Consider the following 23,456-nt stretch of genomic DNA (forward strand, 5'->3'; position numbering starts at 1 on the left):
AAAAGATGAAAAGCTGAGTTTTGTCCATGTGTGTTTTAATTGGATGACATCGAATTGAACATCCAAGGTAAGAAACAGCATGGCAATTGGGCTATGGAATTCTGTATTGGTAGTAAGAATGGCCCAACACCCCATTTCTAATTCTTTCCCTGAGATCGTGGTTATCCCACCTTCTAAGAGGAACTACAACCAAATGAAGGAGCCCATGTGGCTTCTGTTTTAAAGGTCATCAGAGTCAGATTCATTTGGTTTAGGACATTCCAGTGGCTATAGGACACCATCTACTGTGACGCGTACCGTGTGAGCTCAGCTCTAGAGTGTTTCACAGACACTGTGTTTCCTGATCCTCACGATACCCCCGTGAGAGCTGCCCTAACAGCAGAGAGGCAGCGTGATGGAGAGGTTCAGCACATGCTCTCTGATCCCAGGAATCCCGGGTATGGTGTTTAGTATCTGGGTGAACTCAGGTGAGGTCCAGGAACTCTATGTGCCATAATCTCCTCACGTAAAATGAAGTTATAATGCCCCGTTTCCTGAAGTTATGTGGATTAGATGAGTTAATGACACCTGGCACATGCAAGTCCTCCACAGTATCGGCACACACTGTTGGTACTGTAGAGACAGCAATAAACCAAAAAGTATCTGACACAGGCCTCAATCAACTTAGAAGTTTATTTTGCCTACTTTAAGGACATGCCCAACTTCCTGAGATAATAATTTATTTCATAAGAATATTTTAAAAACTCAAGTAAACTTGTTAATGTTTATTACTGCAGCCACTCTGTCCATCTCCACCATCACTGCAACAACGGAGGTCCCTGTTGCCTCTTATTGGCTTATGGCGACCACCTATAAAACCATCTGCTTCACCCAAATTGCTGTCCTGGGGAGCGCCCCTTCCTTTCTGCTTGCACATTTATCTTCCTCAAGTGCAAATGTGATCATGTCACTTTCCTCCCTAAATCTTTTAGCAAGTCCTCATTGTCTATTCTTCTTTCAAAAACATTTATTTGAAAATACTATAAAAATAGAAAATTTTCCACATTCTTACTTCTTAAAAATTAATGTGTTAAGTTTCTCCTACCCCATTTCCATCTCATGCCTCTTTACTCAATGGATACAATTATTCTTCTACATGTTCCTTCTGGCCACTTGTAGCTTTGTCATTTTAATTTTAATTTTAATCTATTTGGACCCTGTGTTATCTGGGATGAGGTAGAGTGATATTTTTATTTTCTCGGGTAATTATTTTCCTAATGCCCGTTTCCAAATAATCCATCATTTCCTTACAATTTAAAAATGCTCCAGCGTGTTTTTAATAGCTACACATACTTAACACATTTTCTGGAGAATTTCTGTTTTATTTATTTCATTATTCTTGTATCATTGTCATTATCTCAGTAGCTTTGTGATAAGAATTAAGATATACTATGCCAAATGTCTATTCACTGTACCATTTTTCAGAAAATTACTTTTCAATCATCTCATATTTATTCATCCCTATAGAATTTAAAATAAACTTATCTAGCCCAACAATAAACTTCACACCCTGGAACAACAATAACATGTCGTAGTAATTCTGACTGGAATTGCTGGAAATTTATAGATGAATTTAGGATGTATTGGCCTCTTTATGATAGAAGCTTTTTATTCATCAATGTATGTTTCTCTATTTATTTGGGTTTTATTTTATGTCCTTAGGAAAACTAAATACTGTGTTCTTCATATCATTCTTGTATTCGTTTGATAAATTTAATAAAAGATTTTATAATTCATTACTTTTTCACATTTTATTAGTTAAATCCTTCATGGCTCTTGAAATATTGACAGCTGCTAAGACTTCTGATGCTTCCCCTCATGGTCCTAGAATAAGGAAGGCCAGAGGACAAAAAGAGATTGAGTGGGCGTCATTCCATCTATCACAGGTGTAAAGGGTCATTGACAGCGCCACATAATAATTTTGAATTTTCTATTAAGAAGAAACCCTTTCCAAACATAATTTTCACTCAGCCCCATTGTCCTCTCCATTGAATTGGGAGCTGTGAGCTGCTGTGTATGGACAGGTGCCCTCTGTGACCTCATTCATACCTTCCTGAATGAGGACTCGTGGGACTTAGGCTGGAGTAGGGTGGATCTGGAGTGGACATGGAGGTCGTCAAGGCTTGTCCTCCTCAGTCCTTGCAACTGAACACCTCATCTGTACTCAGGAGATCACACAGCCAACACCAGCTTAAGATGGCAGATTTTTCAACATATCAGATAACTAAATTTTTTTTTGGTTATGCCATAGTTTAAATAAAGAATGTATTATTCCATGGGAGATAGAATTCTACAAATTTCTGCTATTCCAGGAAAAATGATAATAAATCATTGTAGAAAACATTTCCTCGTTTGGCATTGCCTTGGTAAAGCATCATGTTGCCAAATGATACAAGTGGCTTTTGGAAAGTGGAGACCTTTGTTCAAATTTCTCAATTTTATCTGCGTTGACACATTTGCATTTTCAGTTACTAAAGAGCTTCCTCCTTTCAGAAGTATCTTCCCAAATTTCTAACAGAGAGGCCCTGGTGTTTGTGAGGACGGAAGCGCTTTTCCTTTCATGTAATCTCAAAGCAGTTTCAACACAATTAAACCCCCGGAAATTAAAAAAGAAAAAAAAAGACAATTCTCTGAATACTTTTCCTGGTAATTTAGAAAAGTAGTGCGTTGACCCATTGAGCCTGCTGTTTTTTCGCTCTGTCGCCCAGGCTGGAGTGCAATGGCACGATCTCGGCTCACTGCAACCTCTGCCTCCCGGGTTCAAGCAATTCTCCTGCCTCAGCCTCCCGAGTAGCTGTGACTACAGGCACACGCTGCCACACCTGGATAATATTTTTTTTTGTATGTTAGTAGAGACGGGGTTTCACTGTGTTGCCAAAGCTGGTCTTGAACTCCTGAGTTCAGGCAATCCACCTGCCTCAGCCTCCGAAAGTGCTAGGATTACAGGCGTGACCCACTGTGCCTGGCCTTTCTTTTTTTGTTGTTGTTGGTTTTTTTTCTTAACATTTCCTTTTTCTGTTGATGCTTTTCAAGAATTACTGCCTTAGAAGAAAGCAGGCAATTTATGAGGAAAAATTACAAACTATCACATGTCACAAAACCTATATTCAAGGACTTCCAAAAAAGCCAGAAGATGAAATTGCTAGTTCAAAGTTGTTGGATTGCTAGTCATGTCATGAGGATCAGAAGGTTGAGATTTTTGTAGAAGCTTAGACCAGTGTGATAGCACTGATTGGATCAAGACATTTGCAAAAGGGACTAGGCTCATAGTAACTTCGCCTGGTAAGTAAGATTTTTTTTCTGTTTTTATTCCAGTAATGAAAAACTGATAGATGTTTTTTAGAAAAAACTGATCAACCTTACCTGAATATGTCACATTCCTGGCCTCAGTATACGAATAGCAATTTTTCAGGGTAGCTGAATGCCTGGCACTTGGTAGGTGATAGAAATATTCTTTCCTCTTCCAGAATTCAAGTTACTACCCATGAGAGGTCTTTATACCCTCAGGAATACAGAAAAATGTATCAATCCCCGTCTATTTAACAGCTCACTTCAGAACAAATGTCACTGTTCATAAAATGCTTTCTATTTCTAAAAGCCTAATTGTACCTGCTTCTAAAAGTAATTAGAATGTTTTATGTATTATCTCAAATATGATCTGCCTGAATACAAGGTGATTTTTCATTTTCCAGAGAAAATTTATATAAGTTTAAGAAAATATGTATTTTCCCTTCCCCCAACTTGAATATGTAAATTTATAGGGATACAAGTAAAACAGTCAAATGTCTAATTACAACATTTAATTTCTTAACTGGATCATACCTCAAAGTTAACGATTATATCAATACCAATATCAGTTGAGAAATATTGCCTTTTTCGCCCTTGTATTTCATTAAAAATTTTGTTTTGATGCTTCACATGCATGTAAAGCATCTATCTCAGAGCAACTTTCTAAGGCATCTCAGGTCTCAGTGTCCATTTTGGATTCCTCATGTGATGGTGTCCCTGAATATTTTACTCTAGGAAACAATTATCCATTCACAAAATAAAAGGAAATTATTTTTTCTGATTTATTCTGTTATTCTACATTTGTATGAAGTAAGTAAAAACTACAGGGACCTTAGCTCCAAGTAATAATGACTAAATTCATGATAAATTTCTTTGCTTTTTTTTTTTCTTTTACCAGTGCTATCCCCAAAACTAGCATTCACTGAGTTCATTTCATGTTGATATCTCATCCAGTTAGTCCTTCTGGATCAAAGCAGAGTATTAGAAGAATATTTTTTAATATGAGAGGTTACACAAAGACTGTACCATACATAAGGCACCTCCCCATGTTGTGAGAGAAAATTTTGGGGAAAAAAGCCTCATTTTAGGTTCTGGCACTTTCTATCTAAATTTAGTATTTAGGTGTCCCTATCACAGAGCTAGGATTTGCAAACATATTCTCCATTCCTTGTGTCTTATTTGAGCTTGACCTTACAAAACAAACAACTCCTGAGGACAAAAGAGAAACATGCTAAATGCACGAACTATTTGTTACTTATTTAAGCTACCTGTTTCCAAAATCTATTTGAGAAGACCTAAATTAAAAGACACAAGCACAGTCAGACCATTACATAAATACAGATGATCTAAAGCCTTAAGGAAAGGAGAAGGAAAAAGGCCTCTGATTACCTAACAAGGAGCACAGTTTAAAATTTTATGCTCAAAGGAAGGAGGAAAAGGTAGGGGAATACATACATCTTACTAACTGATAAAAAGAAGCACACCAAATTTTCAAATATCATATTTTTTTCTATTACTAAATTGGAAAAAGACTTCAATGTATGAGTCCTTTAGAAGGGAATGGAAGAGTGGGCATTGCCTTCAACTTCCATTTTGGAAAATGAAAGGAATGGTCATGAAAAACCCACTGCATATTACCACTGCATCAGTGCTATGGGCATCCTGACATTTAATGAAATGCATAGATGGTGATTCTCAGCAGACATGGTCAGGCAGATAACATGTAGTGATCTAAAGTGACAACAGAGAGATGGATTTGAGGACCAGGCCTCCTGCCATTTTTCTACCCATTCTCCCTTGAATGGTCAAGCCAGGTGTTTCAAGCTGGACTTTGGCATAAACTAGACAGAAGTCAGTTTGAGGCTGAAGTTTCTGGTGAAAATTGGAAGGCAAATAAGTTGTGCTGCTGATTAGAAAAAGGCTCACTTGTTTTGAAAAACACAAGGGAAGAATTTCCATATACTGACTGCTTATATTAGACTTTAGCCGATGTTCCCTTTGATTTTCTTAACACGGCAGATAAGGCAAATCATAGCCAAGTAAAGATTGAGCACGTGGAAGGCATGTTTCTTGTGATGATGGGGACGATGGCTTTGAGAATCCCAGAGCAAAGTGGAATGCAAACAGAGGAACTGAGAAATTATTCTTCCTGCTTAATTGCTATGGATTTAACTGCCACTCCAAAATGCTGAATTTTTTTTAGTAAGGGCAATGCTTGGTCCTATAGGGTTAAAATGTCATGTCAAGGCACACAATCATAGCAAACAGATTTGCTAATCATAACAATGATGATGACATCATCATCATAATCTCTTATATTGCCATAGCATTTTTTTTTTTTTTTTGAGACAGGGTCTTCCCCTGTTGCCCAGGTAGGAGTGCAGTGGTGTGATCAAGGCTGAATGCAGCCTCAACTCCTAGGCTCAAGCGACCCTCTTGCCTTAGCCTCTCCAGTAGTTGGGCCTACAGGCATGCACATCATGCTCAGCTAATGCTTTTTTTTATTTTTAGTAAATATGGGGTCTCACTAGGTACTGTGTTGCCCAGGCTGGCCTCAAAATTCTGAGCTCAAGCAATCCTCCCACCTCAGCCTCCCAAGTGCTGGGATTATAGGCACAAGCCACTGCACTGCGACCAATAACATTTTAATCAAATTGCTTTTTTATATCTTGTTTCATTTTGGTTTCACTTCATTGCTAGCAGCGATGTTGAACTGATTTTGAAACATCACTGTTTTTAGACAAATGAAACACCAAAAGCTTTAAGTTATTTGATTTGCGGAGCAGCAGAACTTCTTATGAGCAAAATGAACCAGGACTGGAACCCTGGTCTTTTGAGAATCCCAGACCACAAGAGTTTGAAGAACTCAGGGAAACTGAATTAGAGTTTTTGATATGGACTGAATCACTGTGGAATTATTATAAGAAACTCTTTGGCAGTGGAACAACACTTGTTGTCACAGGTAAGTATCAGAAGAATACAACATTTCCAAGATAATGGAAGGCAAGAAATGATTAAACTGGAATAATGTAATAATGTTTAGAGAAAAGAGGAATTGGATGGGGATTTGATGTAGAAATCTTAGGAGAGACTTTAAAACAAATGCTCATACTAAAAGAGAACATAGATAACATGGCACAAATATCATAATAGGATTTGGCTTTGTGCGTATATGGACTTCTATAAAGTGCTCATATATAATGTATGAAATGATCTCATTAAAATGTTAGGCCCTGAGACCAAATGTATTATGACAGGTAAGTTTGTGATAGACTCTATAAAGTGGACACATATTCATCTCTGATGGTCAAAGACATGTTGACTCTTGTTGTGAAAGAAGCTGGGTGTTGGAGTCAGGTCCACCTGGAACTCTGGCTCCACTACTCACTGCTTAGTGAAATTGAGTGATTATTCTTTGGCCTCAGTTTTCTAATCCATAAAATGGGATAACTATGAATTCAGCAGGGTTGTATAAGAATTGCACAAGACAGTGTGAATTAAGTACTTGGCACATTGTCCAACCCAAAATAGGTGCCCAACAAATGTTCTCTGGATTCACATGTAAAGAGACAATGGATCTACTATGGAGACTTGCTCTCAGCCCATCAAATTTACAGAACAGCAATTCTCCAGAGGATTCAGCTGTACTTCTAACTGCTCAAATGGAAGGTTATCTTAACATCAGATCACACACACAAAAATTGAACTTATGGATTCGTTTCCTGTTAGCAGACTTTTTAATCACTTGGCAAAAACATTGTAATAAGATGCTTATTTTTTATTTTTGTTGTTCTATGTGGTTTACTTAATCCTTTATCTTAATTGATATCATTTCTAACACCAACATATTGGTCCTAAGATTTATAGCTAATTAGTTTAGGGTTTTGTTCATACGTCCCAAGAAAAAAAGGTTAAAATCTTACCAAAAATGGTCAAGATATCAAATCAATTAAATCCAGTTGGAAACGTTGTAAATCTGAAATACATATTTAAACATAAAATGGCTATAACTATTTAGCTAATGAAAAAATAAGAAATAGAGAACACTTAAATAAATATCCATAGGTAGATTTAATACATCATACCATCTATAAAAATGTAGTTGATATTTGGTAAATTTACAATGCTGCATTTTAATAAACTACAAACAACTTAGGCAATTTAACTCAAATATACTATTTGATTATGCAAATAAATGTACATAAATGCATCCAACAGGTTTATTATTTTAAAGAAATAAAATATATAAATACTATTTGTTATTGAAGTAAGTAAAAATGTACCATACTTGACCATAAAAAACACTCTTAATATGTACATTTTAAAAGTAGTATTTTTAAAAATCATGTGAGAGGATGATCCAGAATATCAGCACTTACCATGTATAATCAAGTATGCTATTTAATGATTCGTTAACTATTACGTTGAGAAAGTTATGGAAGTTCCAGATGCATTTTGTCCTGAAAAGAATGAAACTTAAAGAATCTAGCTAAAGAAAGGGGACAAGAGGCAATGAATGCTGTGATACCATACAGAAAATGTCCAAGTTTATCATTTGATTTTTAATTTCTTTAGTACAATGAATTAGAAGTATTTCCATGAAGAGACTCTAGTTCCTAGGATGAAAATTAGATTGGAAAATATATTGACTAGAGACTAAAATTATATAAATATAATGTGCAATTGAAAAATTAATCTTATATTTTATAACATGCTTTTAAAATTAGAAGCAAACTATATAGTGGAGAAAAAATATACACTGTCTCACAAGTATAACAAGTAAAATACTATTTGCACTAAAAGCAAAGAGTATGAAATTAAGATGAGCACATTATGCCTAATTAAATTTATGCATGCTCAAAAATTAATATTTCTGTATATGTTTACTAATTTTGTATGAAAATCAGAAGCTTTGCTACACAAACAGAAATTATCAAGATTGTTTTCTTTTCTTCTCAAATGAGAAATTTAATTCTTATTTTCTTAAGAAATTGTTCAATTATTAAACTCACTTCAAACCAGCCAAAGCATTGGAGTTTCAATTGGAAATCAAAATAGAGAGAATTGTAACATTTATAATTTCAGTTAGTAGATTAAAAATACATGTATAACCCATTAACATTCCAGATTCAAGTGTTTACAAAGGGCCTTTGTAAACATATAATGCTTTGTTATGTATCTTGACCCTATGCCTATAAGAAGCTCTGAAATCATGACTTTTAATAGAGCAATTACATATACGTTTTATTCAGCAGGCTAAGACGAAGAGAATAATGGAGCTTTAAAACAGTTAAGCAGCATATAGGACAGATACAAATTCTGGGAGAGACATAAAGAGTCAAAATATAGATACACTGATTTACATAGACCTTCTCATTAATAGGGTAAATTTATATAAAAACTAGTATAAAAAATACACCCCTGGTGCATTCTTAGTCATTCTTAAACTTCAAATGAAATTCCAAAATAAAATGTGCTTTTGGTGAATACTTTCTAAAGCAAAACAAAATTTTGATAAGTGCATTACTGCATAAGATTAACACAAGAGTATTTCTGAAAATAATCAATAAAAAATTTAAATAAGAGTATTGGAAATGTTGCCATTTTGTTTCTAAATTCGAGAGATGGTGAATAATCTGGAGGTACAGCTGTAAATACTGCTGCATCCCAAAACTTGGAGGGTGCAGATGTGAAATTGAGATGTTATATAAAGTTAGATATTAACTGGGGGAACTGCGCATGGCATACACATTGAAGCTACACAGTCAACTTGATAGACAGTGTGTACATGTGGAAGTAGATTCTCTTTAAAACAAGTGACTGTGTATGTTAAAAATAAAAGTGAACAAAGTGGCTAGGCATGGTGGCTCACACCTATAATCCCAGGATTTGGGAGGCTGAAGCAGGCAGATCACTTGAGCTCAGGAGTCTTAAACCAGCCTGGTCAATATGGTGAAATATGTCCCTAGAAAAAACAAATATTAGCCAGGCATGGTGGTGCATACCTGTAGTCCCAGCTACTTGGGAGGCTGAGGTGGGAGGATCACTTGAGCCTGGGAAGTTAAGACTGCAGTGAGCTATGATCGTGCTGCTGCATTCCAACCCGGACGACAGAGCAAGCCCCAGTCTCAAAAAAAAAAAAAAAAAAAATTTCTGACATTTATTCATATGGGAAATAAGATAAATAATAAGATAAATATGGTGCATTGCAGATTTAGTTAAATGAAGAGTGGGAGTACACAAAATTGCAGAACATGAGAATGTGTCTTATTTGACCAAAGAACATAAGTTACAAAGGATGGAAAAGGGAAAGGGGAAAAGGACCAAAGAGTCTCATCTGTAGAGAGATCATTGAAGTTTTCTGACCTTCTTCCACTTTCCCCTGCCATCCACCTTGAAAACCTGCTTCATTATGATGAAACAAAAGAGATTAAAAAATAAAATAAATATGCTCATGAACGTTGGAAGCCCTGGTAGGAGGCAGTTAAAAATCACACTCATCACAGCATGTGCAGAATAAACAAAGGCCAGGTTTTCATCCAGCATCTGACACTTGAGAGCTGTGACTTTTGGCAAGTTATTTAATGTCTTGATCCTCTTTTCAACATCTGTAAAATAAGCACAATAATAAGTACTGTGCATCCTATCCTGGATGAAAGGCCGCGGTGGACACCAGCTCAATGGCACCTTCTCTTTTTATGGTTATGTACTAGGCCACTTCAAACCGTGCAATGTGTGTGCTTCTCTAATGATTCTTTTAAATTCATATTTCATTTTTCCCCATAGATAAACACCTTGATGCAGATGTTTCCCCCAAGCCCACTATTTTTCTTCCTTCAATTGCTGAAACAAACCTCCATAAGGCTGGAACATACCTTTGTCTTCTTGAGAAATTTTTCCCGGATGTTATTAAGATACATTGGCAAGAAAAGAAGAGCAACAAAATTCTGGGATCCCAGGAGGGGAACACCATGAAGACTAACGACACATACATGAAATTTAGCTGGTTAACGGTGCCAGAAAAGTCACTGGACAAAGAACACAGATGTATCGTCAGACATGAGAATAATAAAAACGGAGTTGATCAAGAAATTATCTTTCCTCCAATAAAGACAGGTATGTGTTTACACATATCTCTCAGAACACTTCTTTGAAAGTGAATGCTGCATTTTTTCCTTTCAGTATTAATGAAAAACAAACATAAATCTCTCTTAAAAATGGTTACATTTAATGGTAGAGTAAATGCCCTGCTACTTTTCTATAGAATTAAAATGGTATAGGTTTTGGAGAAAACAAAATTGAAAAAGTTACTGAAGGTTTCTCAGCCTCAGCTCCATTATACAAAATAAGAAAGTCACATGCTGATTTTTAGGGTTGTTAGATGGATTAAAGGAAACAACATACACAGAAGCATCTAGCAACGTAGCACGTGGTAAATGCTCAAAAAGTGTTCTCCCTTCTTTTGATGACTTTACTTGATCGGAAAAGAACAAGTATATGTCTTTCAGGAATGTTCTGCCCAAGCAGGAGAGTCACTCACCTCAATCTTGCTACCCACAAAGTTTAACCTACAAACCATGGGTTCATTGTTGACAAAATAATGTTCATCTGACGATAACTGTAGATCTTGTTTATCTGTAGATAATGTTTATCTGTAGAGTGTGGCTCTACAAAACATAGAATAGTCTTGGCCACTGCAGTTTTATAGAGGCCTTGGGTTTTTCAGAGTTTCATTTTATATATCACCATAAAGTAACATTTCATAATTAAAGGTTGGTAAGGCTTACATGTACAGCCATTCTTCCATTTTCCATAATAAATGCATTTCCTGCCATTGGTTAATGCAGCTCAATAGATATTTATTGTACAATTATGACACACCAGGCTTAGTGGAAATGTGGATGAACAGACAAGGATGAGTTACTATCCTAAGGAGGATGCATGACAGTGCAGAGAATATACTCTTTTCCTGATCACTCAGGGTCACTCATGATTCACGCGCGAGCTCCCAAAACAGTGCCTTTGATGCAGATTCTGTACATCTCTAGATGATTGGGCCAAGGGCTGAATGTGCTGTGGCCCAGTGGTCCAGTCCGTCACTATATGTCAACATCCTGAATATGAACATAACAGTCCAATACCTCCAGAGTGGGCATGAAAAGGACTCATTTTGTGCTTTTTCCTGTGGTTAACAAGTCCTTTTTAGCCTAGGGGAACAAGCATTAACAAAATGTTTGAAGATCTTTGCCATGTACCATTCCAAATTTCTAGGGTAAGTCTTTAGCTTTTCAGATCCTGAGTTTCTGCAATGATCAAATGTGATTTGGACAGTTGTCTTGACTTTCCCCTGGGGCTATGATGGAGTGTAAAGGAAACAATGGCGGGGAAAATGCTTGCTTTCAAAATGGTAGCAGGGATGTGTTCGTTTGTGTAGTTACTGTATTAGGTGTAGCCTTTCCTGAAACTAACTGAAGTGGGGTTATAAAAACAGTCCCAATTTTCTATTTCCTTTGCTGAGACACAAAGAGGAGACAAAAGTGCAAAGCTTGAGAGTAGTCTTACCACTGTGCTTAAGTGTTCTGATTTTTCCAGTGATCAGGGTGAAATAAAAAGCATAGTAAGTTCCAGGGCAGTGAATACCATACAGGAGAGAAGTTACAGTTTTATAATGTGTTTTACTTTACACTAAATTCTAAAAGTAAAATGTCTTTTTTTTAATTTTTTTTGAGACAGAATTTCACTCTTGTGTCTCAGGCAGGAGTGCTATGGTATGATCTCGGCTCACGGCAACCTCCACCTCCCAGTTTCAAGCAATTCTTCTGCCTCAGCCTCCCGAGAAGTTGAAATTACAGGCGCCTGGCACCATATTTCGCTAATTATTCTATTTTTAGTAGAGATGGGGTTTTACCATGTTGGCCAGGTTCGTCTCAAACTCCTGACCTCAAGTGATCCACCTGCCTCAGCCTCCCAAAGTGCTGGGATTACAGGTGTGAGTCACTGTGCCGGACCTAACAGTAAAATGTCTTTCATGTGCTTCTCAAAGCAACTACATTAAGGAGGACACATCTCTTAATGTCATTCTACAGTAGATTTCTAATGCTCTTTCTTGAAAGTTTGTTTTCCTGAGAAGAGCTAAAAATATAATAACATTGAAGTGATCATATTATATAATCAATGAAGTGCTTTCAAAGGAGATAAAACTAATCTGGTCTGCATTTGCAACCAGCCTTGATTGAGAGAAAGAGAACTCAGGATACACTTAGAGATTTTATTATGGGGAATAGTTACTTTGTTCATTTTACCTCAATCAATGCATGGAAATAAGTGACAGTCAGTTTCATTTATCTTTTAATAAATAAAGTCACCATGAGGAAAATGAAAACCCATTAAAGTCAGCCCTTAAAGATATTTGGACATGCAGACATGATAACTAACGTTTGCATTTGTGAGACTTACCCAAAACCTATACCTCAAGTCCATTTTTAAGAATACATGAAATAAAGATCTCAGTGAGTGTATAAAACTGCACACCAGAATCATATCCGTATAGACAAGAACACATCTACTAGAAAAATAATAAACCAAAACACCAAGGCGACTCTGTTTCTTTCTGTTTTAAAATGTGTTGTCTTTGTATGCATGTTTACTTCTTCCTTTTTTTTTTTAAACATCACAGACAAATTCAACTCTCACCTCAGTTTTATTGAGAGAACTGTCAATGTGACTTGGCCTCTCTCTTTCCAGTCCCAGAAAGGATTGCACTGAAATGCAGAGCTCCTGTAATAAAAATGACCATTTGCTGAGAGTAATTAACATACTGAAAGAGATTTTCTTAGAGTACACAATGGTGACATTCTATTGTCTCTTTATAAATTACTTTCTATTTCTGTGGATTATTTCTACAAAGCACTTTTCATATGTCCAATTCCTTTTATTCCCCTACAACTACTGTCTGAATACTGGCTCTGCTGTTCACTGATATGACTCTCGGCAAGTTGCCTGCACTTCTTAAACTTTATTTCCTCATTCAGAACATGGGGTCATACATAATACAACTCACTGAAGTGTTATTGGGGAATTAAACAAAAAAATGCATGGGAAGCATTTAACATAGTGCCTGACACAATAATGAGCACTCAGTAGATATTAGCTTTTATTAATATTGTTGTTGTTATGTCCAGAAATACTATACCTCCAGAAAATCATGGGTACTTGCTCGGGACGTTGGGGATATACATGATTTGGAAAGGAATGACTGCTCTCTACTGCTTAGATGAGAAATTTTTCTAAGCCAGACTCCTTCAAACACGTAAGATTCTGTTGTGGATTCTAGGACTGAAAGAATTCTTGGCCGAGTGTGGTGGCTTATCCTGGTAAACTCATCATTTGTGAGGACAAGGCAGGAAGATTGCTTGAGCCCAGGAGTTGGAAAGCAGCCTGGGCAACATGGTGAAACCCTGTCTCCACAAAAAATACAAATATTAGCTGGTCATGGGAGTGAGTGCCTGTACTCCCAGCTACTCAGGAGGCTGAGATGGGAGGATCACCTGAGCCTGGAGGGTTTGAGGTTTCAGTGAGCCTTGATGACACCATACTATACTCCACTCCAGCCTCGGTGACAGTGACATTCTGCCTCAAAAAAACCCCCAAAATTATTCTTTTTGCTGATTTCATGTCAGCAGTGTGTGTCAAAGGCTGTAAAGTAGCCACTTGTTATGTTTATTTTTCCACTGAACAAGTATTTATCAAAAACATACTTTGTGGAAGGCACTGTGCTAGAAACTATGCATACAGAAGGAAAACCAAATGTTCTTGGATACTGCACTCCATTTGTGATCAAAAAGAAAAAGAGTATCCTTAACGAACTTCAAATCTTGATGTGCAAAAACATAATATATGAATCAGATCTACGTAATTACATAGAATCAGGATTATTTCTGGAATTGTGGGCTCACATTTTTAATAACTGTCCTCCTGCCTCTCTGTTGACAGGTTTTATAAATATTCACTTAATTACACACACACACAGACACAGACACACACACACACACACACCCCTTGACAAATAATGGGCATGAACAACTGACTAGTACTTGCTCTCATTCTTCCAGATGTCACCACAGTGGATCCCAAAGACAGTTATTCAAAAGATGCAAATGGTAAGTTTTTGTGTTTTTTATTTCCTCCTGATCATTTTAAGTTTTGAACTTCTCTGACTTGAAAAATCAGGGAATGGATTTTGCTAGGTTGGGTGTTACAGAATGGACCTAGTGATATTTTAAAAATTAGTCCCTCATTTTCTAGGAGTTGTATTAACAAACCTAACTACTGCTTCGTGTACGAGATGACTGTAAATTGAAGGGTACAGTGTTATGCTTTCAATTATTTTAACAAACAGACTTTACTCATCCATTTGTCTTTTTTTTTTTTTTATTTGAGATGATGTCTCACTCTGTTGCCCAGGCTGGAGTGCAGTGGTGTGATCTCCGCTCACCACAACCTCCGACTCCTGGGTTCAAGCGATTCTCCAGCCTCAGCTTCTCAAGTAGCTGGGACTACAGGCACATGCCACCATGTCTGGGTCATCTTTGTATTTTTAGTAAAGACTGGGTTTCACTAAGTTGGCCAGGCTGGTCTTGAACTTATGACCTCAAGTGATCCACCTGCCTCAGCCTCCCCAAGTGCTGGGATTATAGGCGTGAGTCACTGTGCCCAGTCTAAAAGTAAAATGTCTTTCGTGTGCTTCTCAAGGCAACTAAGTTAAGGAGAACACTTCTCTTAATGTCATTCTACAGTAGATTTCTAATGCTCTTTCTTGGAAGTTTGTTTTTCCGAGAAAAGCCAAAAATATAACATGGAAGTGATCATATTATATAGTCAATGAAGTTCTTTTGAAGGAGATAAAACTAATCTGGTCCATATTTGCAACAACCTTGATTGAGAGAGAACTCAGGATACACTTAGAGATTTTATTATGCAGAATAGTTACTTTATTCTTTTTACCTCAATCAATTCATGAAAATAAGTGATAGTCATTTTCATTTGTCTTTTAACAAATAAAGTCACCCTAAGGAAAATAAAAAGACATTGAAAATCCATTAAAGTCAGCCCTTAAAGATATTTGGACATGCAGACTTGATAACTAACGTTTGCATTTGTGAGACTTACCCAAAACCCATACCTCAAGTCTATTTTTTAGAATACATGAAATAACGATCTCAGAGAGTGCATAAAATTGCACACCATATCCGTATAGACAAGAACACATCTACTAGAAAAATAATAAACCAAAACACCAATGCGACTCTGTTTTCTTCTGTTTTAAAATATGTTGTCTTTGTATGCATGTTTGCTTCTTCCTTTTTTATTTTAAACATCACAGACAAATTCAACTCTCACCTCAGGTTTTATTGATAGAAGTACCAGTGTGACTTGGCTTCTCTCTTTCTAGTCCCAGAAAGAATTGCACTGAAATGCAGAGCTCCTGTAATAAAAATGACCATTTGCTGAGAGTAATTAACATACTGAAAGAGATTTTCTTAGAGTACACAATGGTGACATTCTATTGTCTCTTTATAAATTACTTTCTATCTATTTCTGTGGATTATTTCTACAAGGTACTTTTCATATGTCCAATTTCTTTTCTTCCCCTACATCTCCTGTCTGAATACTGGCTCTGCTACTCACTGATACGACTCTTGGCAAGTTGCCTGCACTTTTAAAACTTTATTTCCTCATTCAGAACATGGGGCCATACATAATACAACTCACTTAAGTGTTATTGGGGAATTAAACAAAAAAAATACATGGGAAGCATTTGACATAGTGCCTGACACAATAATGAGCACTCAGTAGATATTAGCTTTTATTAATATTGTTGTTGTTATGTTCAGAAATACTATACCTCCAGAAAATCATGGGTACTTGCTCGGGACGTTGGGGATATACATGATTTGGAAAGGAATCACTGCTCTTTACTGCTTAGATGAGAAATTTTTCTAAGCCAGACTCCTTCAAACACGTAAGATTCTGTTGTGGATTCTAGGACTGAAAGAATTCTTGGCCCGGTGTGGTGGCTTATCCTGGTAATCTCATCATTTGTGAGGACAAGGCAGGAAGATTGCTTGAGCCCAGGAGTTGGAAAGCAGCCCGGGCAACATGGCGAAACCCTGTCTCCACAAAAAATACAAATATTAGCTGGTCATGGGAGTGAGTGCCTATACTCCCAGCTATTCAGGAGGCTGAGATGGGAGGATCACCAGAGCCTGGGCAGTTTGAGGCTTCAGTGAGCCATGATGACACCACACCATAGTTCACTCCAGCCTGGGTGACAGTGACACCCTGCCTCAAAAAAAAAAAAAAACCCAAAATTACTGTTTTTGCTGATTTCAGGTCAGCAGTGTGTGCTGAAGGCTGTAAAGTAGCCATTTGTTCTGTTTATTTTTCCATTGAACAAGTATTTATCAAAAACGTACTTTGTGGAAGGCACTGTGCTAGGAGCTATGCATACAGAAGGAAAACCAAATGTTCTTGGATGCTACACTCCAGTTGTGATAAAAAAGAAAAATGTATTCTTCACAAACTTCAACATTCTGATGTGCAAAAACATAATATATGAGTTAGATCTACCTAATTACACAGAATTAGACCAATGATTTCTGGAATTGTGGGCTCACATTTTTAATTACTGTCCTCCTACCTCTCTGTTGACAGGTTTTATAAATATTCATTTAATTACACACAGTCACAGACACACACTCAGACACACACACATACACACACACACACCCCTTGACAAATAATGGGCATGAACAATTGACTAGTACTTGCTCTCATTCTTCTAGATGTCACCACAGTGGATCCCAAATACAATTATTCAAAGGATGCAAATGGTAAGTTTTTGTGTTTTTTATTTCCTCCTGATCATTTTAAGTTTTGAACTTCTCTGGCTTGAAAAATCAGGGAATGGATTTTGCTACGTTGGATACTACAGAATGGACCTAGTGATATTTTAAATTAGTCCCTCATTTTCTAGGAGTTGTATTAACAAGCCTAACTACTGCTTCGTGTATGAGATGACTGTAAATTAAAGGGTACAGTGATATGCTTTCAGTTATTTCAAAAAACAGACTTTACTCATCCATGTGTCTTTTTTCTTTTCTTTTTTTTCTTTTCTGAGACGGAGTCTCGCTCTGTTGAACAGGCTGGATTGCAGTGACGCGATCTCACCTCACTACAACCTCCGCCTCTGGAGTTCAAGCGATTCTCCAGCGTCAGCTTCTCAAGTAGCTGGAAGTACAGGCACACGCGACCATGTGTGGGTCATCTTTGTATTTTTAGTAGAGAGCGGGTTTCACTATGTTGGCCAGGCTGGTCTAGAATTCCTGACTTCGTTTTCTGCCCCCTCAGCCCTCCGAAGTGCTGGGATTACGGACGTGAGTCACTGTGCCTGGCCTAAAAGTAAAATGTCTTTCATGCGCTTCTCAAGGCAACTACATTAAGGAAGACAGTTCTCTTAATGTCATTCTACAGTAGATTTCTAATGCTCTTTCTTGGAAGTTTGTTTTTCTGAGAAGAGCTAAAAATATAACATGGAAGTGATCATATTATATAATCAATGAAGTGCTTTTCAAGGAGATAAAACTAATCTGGTCCACATTTGCAACCAACCTTGATTGAGAGAGAGAGAGAACTCAGGATACACTTGGAGATTTTATTATGGGGAATAGTTACTTTATTCTTTTTTCCTCAATCAGTTCATGGAAATAAATGATAGTCATTTTCATTTCTCTTTTAATAAATGAAGTCACCCTAAGGAAAATAAAAAGACATTGAAAACCCATTAAAGTCAGCCCTTAAAGATATTTGGACATGCAGACTTGATAACTAACATTTGCATTTGTGAGACTTACCCAAAACCCATACCTCAAGTCCATTTTTTTAGAATACATGAAATAAAGATCTCAGTGAGTGCATAAAATTGCACACCAGAATCATATCCCTATAGACAAACACACATCTACTAGAAAAATAATAAACCAAAACACCAATGCGACTCTGTTTTCTTCTGTTTTAAAATATGTTGTCTTCGTATGCATGTTTGCTGCTGCTTCTTTTTTTTTTCTTTTTAAACATCACAGATAAATTCAACTCTCACCTCAGGTTTTATTGAGAGAACTGTCAATGTGACTTGGCCTCTCTCTTTGTAGTCCCAGAAAAAATTGCACTGAAATGCGGAGCTCCTGTAATAAAAACAGCCATTTGCTGAGAGTAATTAACATACTGAAAGTGATTTTCTTTGAGTACACAATGGTGACATTATATTGTCTCTTTATAAATTACTTTCTATCTATTTCTGTGGATTATTTCTACAAAGTACTTTTCATATGTCCAATTTCTTTTCTTCCCCTACAACTACTGTCTGAATACTGGCTCTGCTACTCACTGATATGACTCTCGGCAAGTTGCCTGCACTTTTTAAGCTTTATTTCCTCATTCAGAACATGGGGCCATGTAATACTCATGTACGTGCGTGTTACGTAATAATGCTCACATAAGTGTTACTGGGGAATTAAACAAATAAATGCATGGGAAGCATTTAACATAGTGCCTGACACAATAATGAGCACTCAGTAGATATTAGCTTTTATTAATATTGTTGTTGTTATGTCCGGAAACACTATACCTCCAGAAAATCATGGGTACTTGCTCGGGACGTTGGGGATATGCATGATTTGGAAAGGTATGACTGCTTTTTTCTGCTTAGATGAGAAATTTTTCTAAGTCAGTCTCCTTCAAACATGTAAGATTCTGTTGTGGATTCTAGGACGTAAAGAATTCTTGGCCAGGTGTGGTTTCTTATGCCTGTAATCTCAGCATTTTGGGAGGACAAGGCAGGAAGATTGCTTGAGCCCAGGAGTTTGAAACCAGCCTGGGCAACACGGCGAAACCCTGTTTCTACAAAAGTACATAAATTAGCTCGGCTTGGTGGTGTGTGCCTGTACTCCCAGCTATTCGGGAGGCTGAGATGGGAGAATCTCCTGAACCTGCGCAGTTTGAGACTTCAGTGAGCCGGGATGACACCATACTATACTCGACTCCAGCCTGTGTGACAGTGAGACTCTGCGTCAAAAAAAAAAACAAACCCCAAAATTATTATTTTTGCTGATTTCAGGTCAGCAGTGTGTGCTGAAGGGTGTAAAGTAGCCACTTGTTCTGTTTATTTTTCCATTGAACAAGTATTTATCAAAAACATACTTTGTGGTCTGTTTTTGATAAATAAAAAGGCACTGTGCTAGGAGCTATGAATACAGAAGGAAAACCAAATGTTCTTGGATACTACACTCCAGTTGTGATAAAAAAGAAAAATGTATTCTTCACGAACTTCAACATCTTGATGTGCAAAAACATAATATATGAATTAGATCTACCTGATTACATAGAATCAGACCAATTATTTCTGGAATTGAGGGCTCATATTTTTAATAACTGTCCTCCTGCCTTTCTGTTGACAGGTTTTATAAATATTCATTTAATTCCACACACACACACAGACACACACACACACACACACACACACCTTGACAAATAATGGGCATGAACAATTGACTAGTACTTGCTCTCATTCTTCTAGATGTCATCACAATGGATCCCAAAGACAATTGGTCAAAAGATGCAAATGGTAAGCTTTTGTGTTTTTCATTTCCTCCTGATCATTTTAAGTTTTGAACTTCTCTGGCTTGAAAAATCAGGGAATGGGTTTTGCTAGGTTGGATGCTGCAGAATGGACCTAGTGATATTTTAAATTAGTCCCTCATTTTCTAGGAGTTGTATTAACAAACCTAACTACTGCTTCGGGTATGAGATGATTGTAAATTAGAGGGTACAGTGATATGCTTTCAGTTATTTCAAAAAACAGACTTTATTCATCCGTCTTTTTTTTTTTTTTTTTTTTTTTTTTTTTTTTGAGACGGAGTCTCACTCTATCACCCAGGCTGGAGTGCAGTGGCGCGATCTCGGCTCACCATAACCTCCGCCTTACTAGTTCAAGTGATTCTCCAGCCTCAGCTTCTCAAGTAGCTGGGACTACAGGTGCACACCACCATACCCGGCTAATTTTTGTATTTTTAATAGAGATGGGGTTTCACTATGCTGGCCAGGATGGTCTCGAATTCTTGACCTCGTGATCTGCCCCCTCGGGCTCCCAAACTACTGGGATTATAGGCGTGAGCCACTGTGCCCGGCCTTGTGTCTTTTGTTATAATGACTGGGGAAAACATGATACCCTGTTGCTTCTCGAGTTGTTTTGTTTTAGTCTTTGGTCTTTGCTAGTAGCTAATAACATGAACTAGTGTTTATCAAGTGCTTTTTACACAGAAGGGCTTGTTCTGCATTTTCTAGTTTAATCATCTTAATATTCCTAAAAAGTAGTACAGTATTTTTTCTCCCATTTTACAGTCCCTTTAAAGTAAATACCTATAAAAATCCCTTATACATGTCACACAGCTAGGTCTGGGATTTCAAACCAGGACATCAAACAAAGAGTTCGTGCAGTTACTAAGTTCTCTATTTTTTCTACAATGGAGTCAGATAGCAAGAAATTACAAGGCAGGAATGTGAAACCAAAGGGACATAATGTGGGGATGGGTGGGTGCATGGGCTTTGCGGACTAGACTTTCACTCCAGCTCTTTTAATGATTAGGTGTAAGTGACCTACATTTTATGGGTAACAGTTTTCTCATCAGCCAACAAAGAATAATTAACCAGATTCACAGTTACTGAAGAGATAAGGGCATGAATTTGAGATGTCTGGCATAGGGTATCTCATTTAGCAGACATAGAATGAATACTTGTTTCTGGCTTTTTCTCTCTACATATGCACAAAGAATGTGACTAGAAGCATTGGCTCTAGCCCTGCTCAACTTTCCTCTATTTCCAATACCAAGGGGCTCTGACTTAGGCTGCCACACCAGGCAAGGAGGGGCAGTAACACCTCACTTGACCAAGGGCAGGGATTTATGGACATATCACTTCTTGAGATCCTTTTCCACACCAAGGACTGATGTTTCTGGAGTTCTCACTTTATGAAGACCAAACATGTAAATAGAAATTTCTGCAGGAAGAGACTCAGCCTTGTAGCTCATTGAGTAGCCACTGGTGGTCCACCCCCACTGTCTTTACTTATTCCTTGACATCACATATCTCTTGCAAAACTTCAAATGATATGAAATGCAATCACCCAATAATAGCATAGCCATAATTAGAGACATTTAGGAAAGACAGGTGAGTGCACCACAACTGCCTAACACATTAGCAAATCTGGATTAACCACTTTCTTTGATTTTCTACAATGTAACCTTACTTTTTAATAGTTTAAAATGTTCTAAGTGAATTTAGCAGAGGTTGTTAATCAACTTGAAAGCTGAATTCTGACTTGTCTGACTCTTGGTGGTGGTGGTAGCAGTAGATGTTTGCTTTTAGGTTTTGGTGGTGGTGGAATATTACTTCAATGTAAATCATGAGAAATAAGTATTTGTGAACCCCTCTCCCATTAATATATCTTATTCTGTAAAAAGAACATGTGCAATTTCTCTTAGATGCACTACTGCTGCAGCTCACGAACACCTCTGCATATTACATGTACCTCCTCCTGCTCCTCAAGAGTGTGGTCTATTTTGCCATCATCGCCTTCTGTCTGCTTAGAAGAACGGCTGTCTGCTGCAATGGAGTGAAATCGTAACAGACGGTGGCACAAGGAGGCCATCTTTTCCTCATCGGTTATTATCCCTAGAAGTGTCTTCTGAGGATCTAGTTGGGCTTTCTTTCTGGGTTTGGGCCATTTCAGTTCTCATGTGTGTACTATTCTATCATTATTATGTAAAGGTTTTCAAACCAGTGGGCACACAGAGAACCTCACTCTGTAATAACAATGAGGAATAGCCATGGCGGTCTCCAGCACCACCCTCTCCATGTTTTCCACAGCTCCTCCAGCCAACCCAAATGGCGCCTGCTATAGTGTAGACAGCCTGCGGCTTCTAGCCTTGTCCCTCTCTTAGTGTTCTTTAATCAGATAACTGCCTAGAAGCCTTTCATTTTACACGCCCTGAAGCAGTCTTCTTTGCTAGTTGAATTATGTGGTGTGTTTTTCGTAATAGGCAAAATAAATTTTAAAAGATGAAAAGGTGACTTTTGTCCATGTGTGTTTTAATTGGATGACATCGAATTGAACATCCAAGGTAAGAAACAGCATGACAATTGGGCTATGGAATTCTGTATTGGTTGTAAGAATGGCCCAACACCCCATTTCTAATTCTTTCCCTGAGATCGTGGTTATCACACCTTCTAAGAGGAACTACAACTAAATGAAGGAGCCCATGTGGCTTCTGTTTTAAAGGTCATCAGAGCCAGATTCATTTGGTTTAGGACATTCCAGTGGCTATAGGACACCATCTACTGTGACGCGTACCGTGTGAGCTCAGCTCTAGAGTGTTTCACAGACACCGTGTTTCCTGATCCTCACGATACCTCCGTGAGAGCTGCCCTAACAGCAGAGAGGCAGCGTGATGGAGAGGTTCAGCACATGCTCTCTGATCCCAGGAATCCCGGGTATGGTGTTTAGTATCTGGGTGAACTCAGGCGAGTTCCAGCAACTCCATGTGCCATAACCTCCTCATGTAAAATGAAGTTATAATGCCCCGTTTCCTGAAGTTATGTGGATTAGATGAGTTAATGACACCTGGCACATGCAAGTCCTCCACAGTATTGGCACGCACTGTTGGTAGCTCTGCTCTAGAGGCAGTAATAAACCAAAAAGTATCTGACACAGGCCTCAATCAACTTAGAAGTTTATTTTGCCTAGGCTAAGTGCATGATCAGAAGAAAATAACATGGAATCACAGAAACAGTCTATGGTCTGTACCTTTCTCCAAAGATGAAATTAAGGGCCTCAATGTTTAAAAAAGGAAAGTGGGCTGGAGGGGAAAGAGGGAGGGTATAACAATCCACATGTTGCAAGAGCAAGGGAGCAGGCAGGGGAACTGCCAATTACGTATTCATGTTGCGCTCAATAAATCAGCACTTTACATAAGATATGGTTAACATAGAGTAGCTACCTCTGGAGCTATTTCACC

The 23,456-nt window shown here is 37.7% G+C and overlaps 1 protein-coding gene across 1 annotated transcript; it reads left to right on the forward strand.

The window, feature by feature from the left end:
* The first annotated feature begins 34 nt into the window (after positions 1-34).
* LOC129040735 (T cell receptor gamma constant 2) lies at positions 35-22,511 on the forward strand. Its single transcript, XM_054495551.1, has 6 exons — positions 35-467; positions 10,114-10,443; positions 14,439-14,486; positions 17,172-17,219; positions 19,961-20,008; positions 21,924-22,511. The coding sequence occupies exons 1-6, from the start codon at positions 395-397 to the stop codon at positions 22,064-22,066; spliced, it is 690 nt and encodes a 229-aa protein (XP_054351526.1). The 5' UTR covers positions 35-394; the 3' UTR covers positions 22,067-22,511.
* Positions 22,512-23,456: the final 945 nt, after the last annotated feature.

The sequence above is a fragment of the Pongo pygmaeus genome, chromosome 6 (assembly GCF_028885625.2).
Source record: "Pongo pygmaeus isolate AG05252 chromosome 6, NHGRI_mPonPyg2-v2.0_pri, whole genome shotgun sequence".
Classification (NCBI taxonomy): Eukaryota; Metazoa; Chordata; class Mammalia; order Primates; family Hominidae; genus Pongo; species Pongo pygmaeus.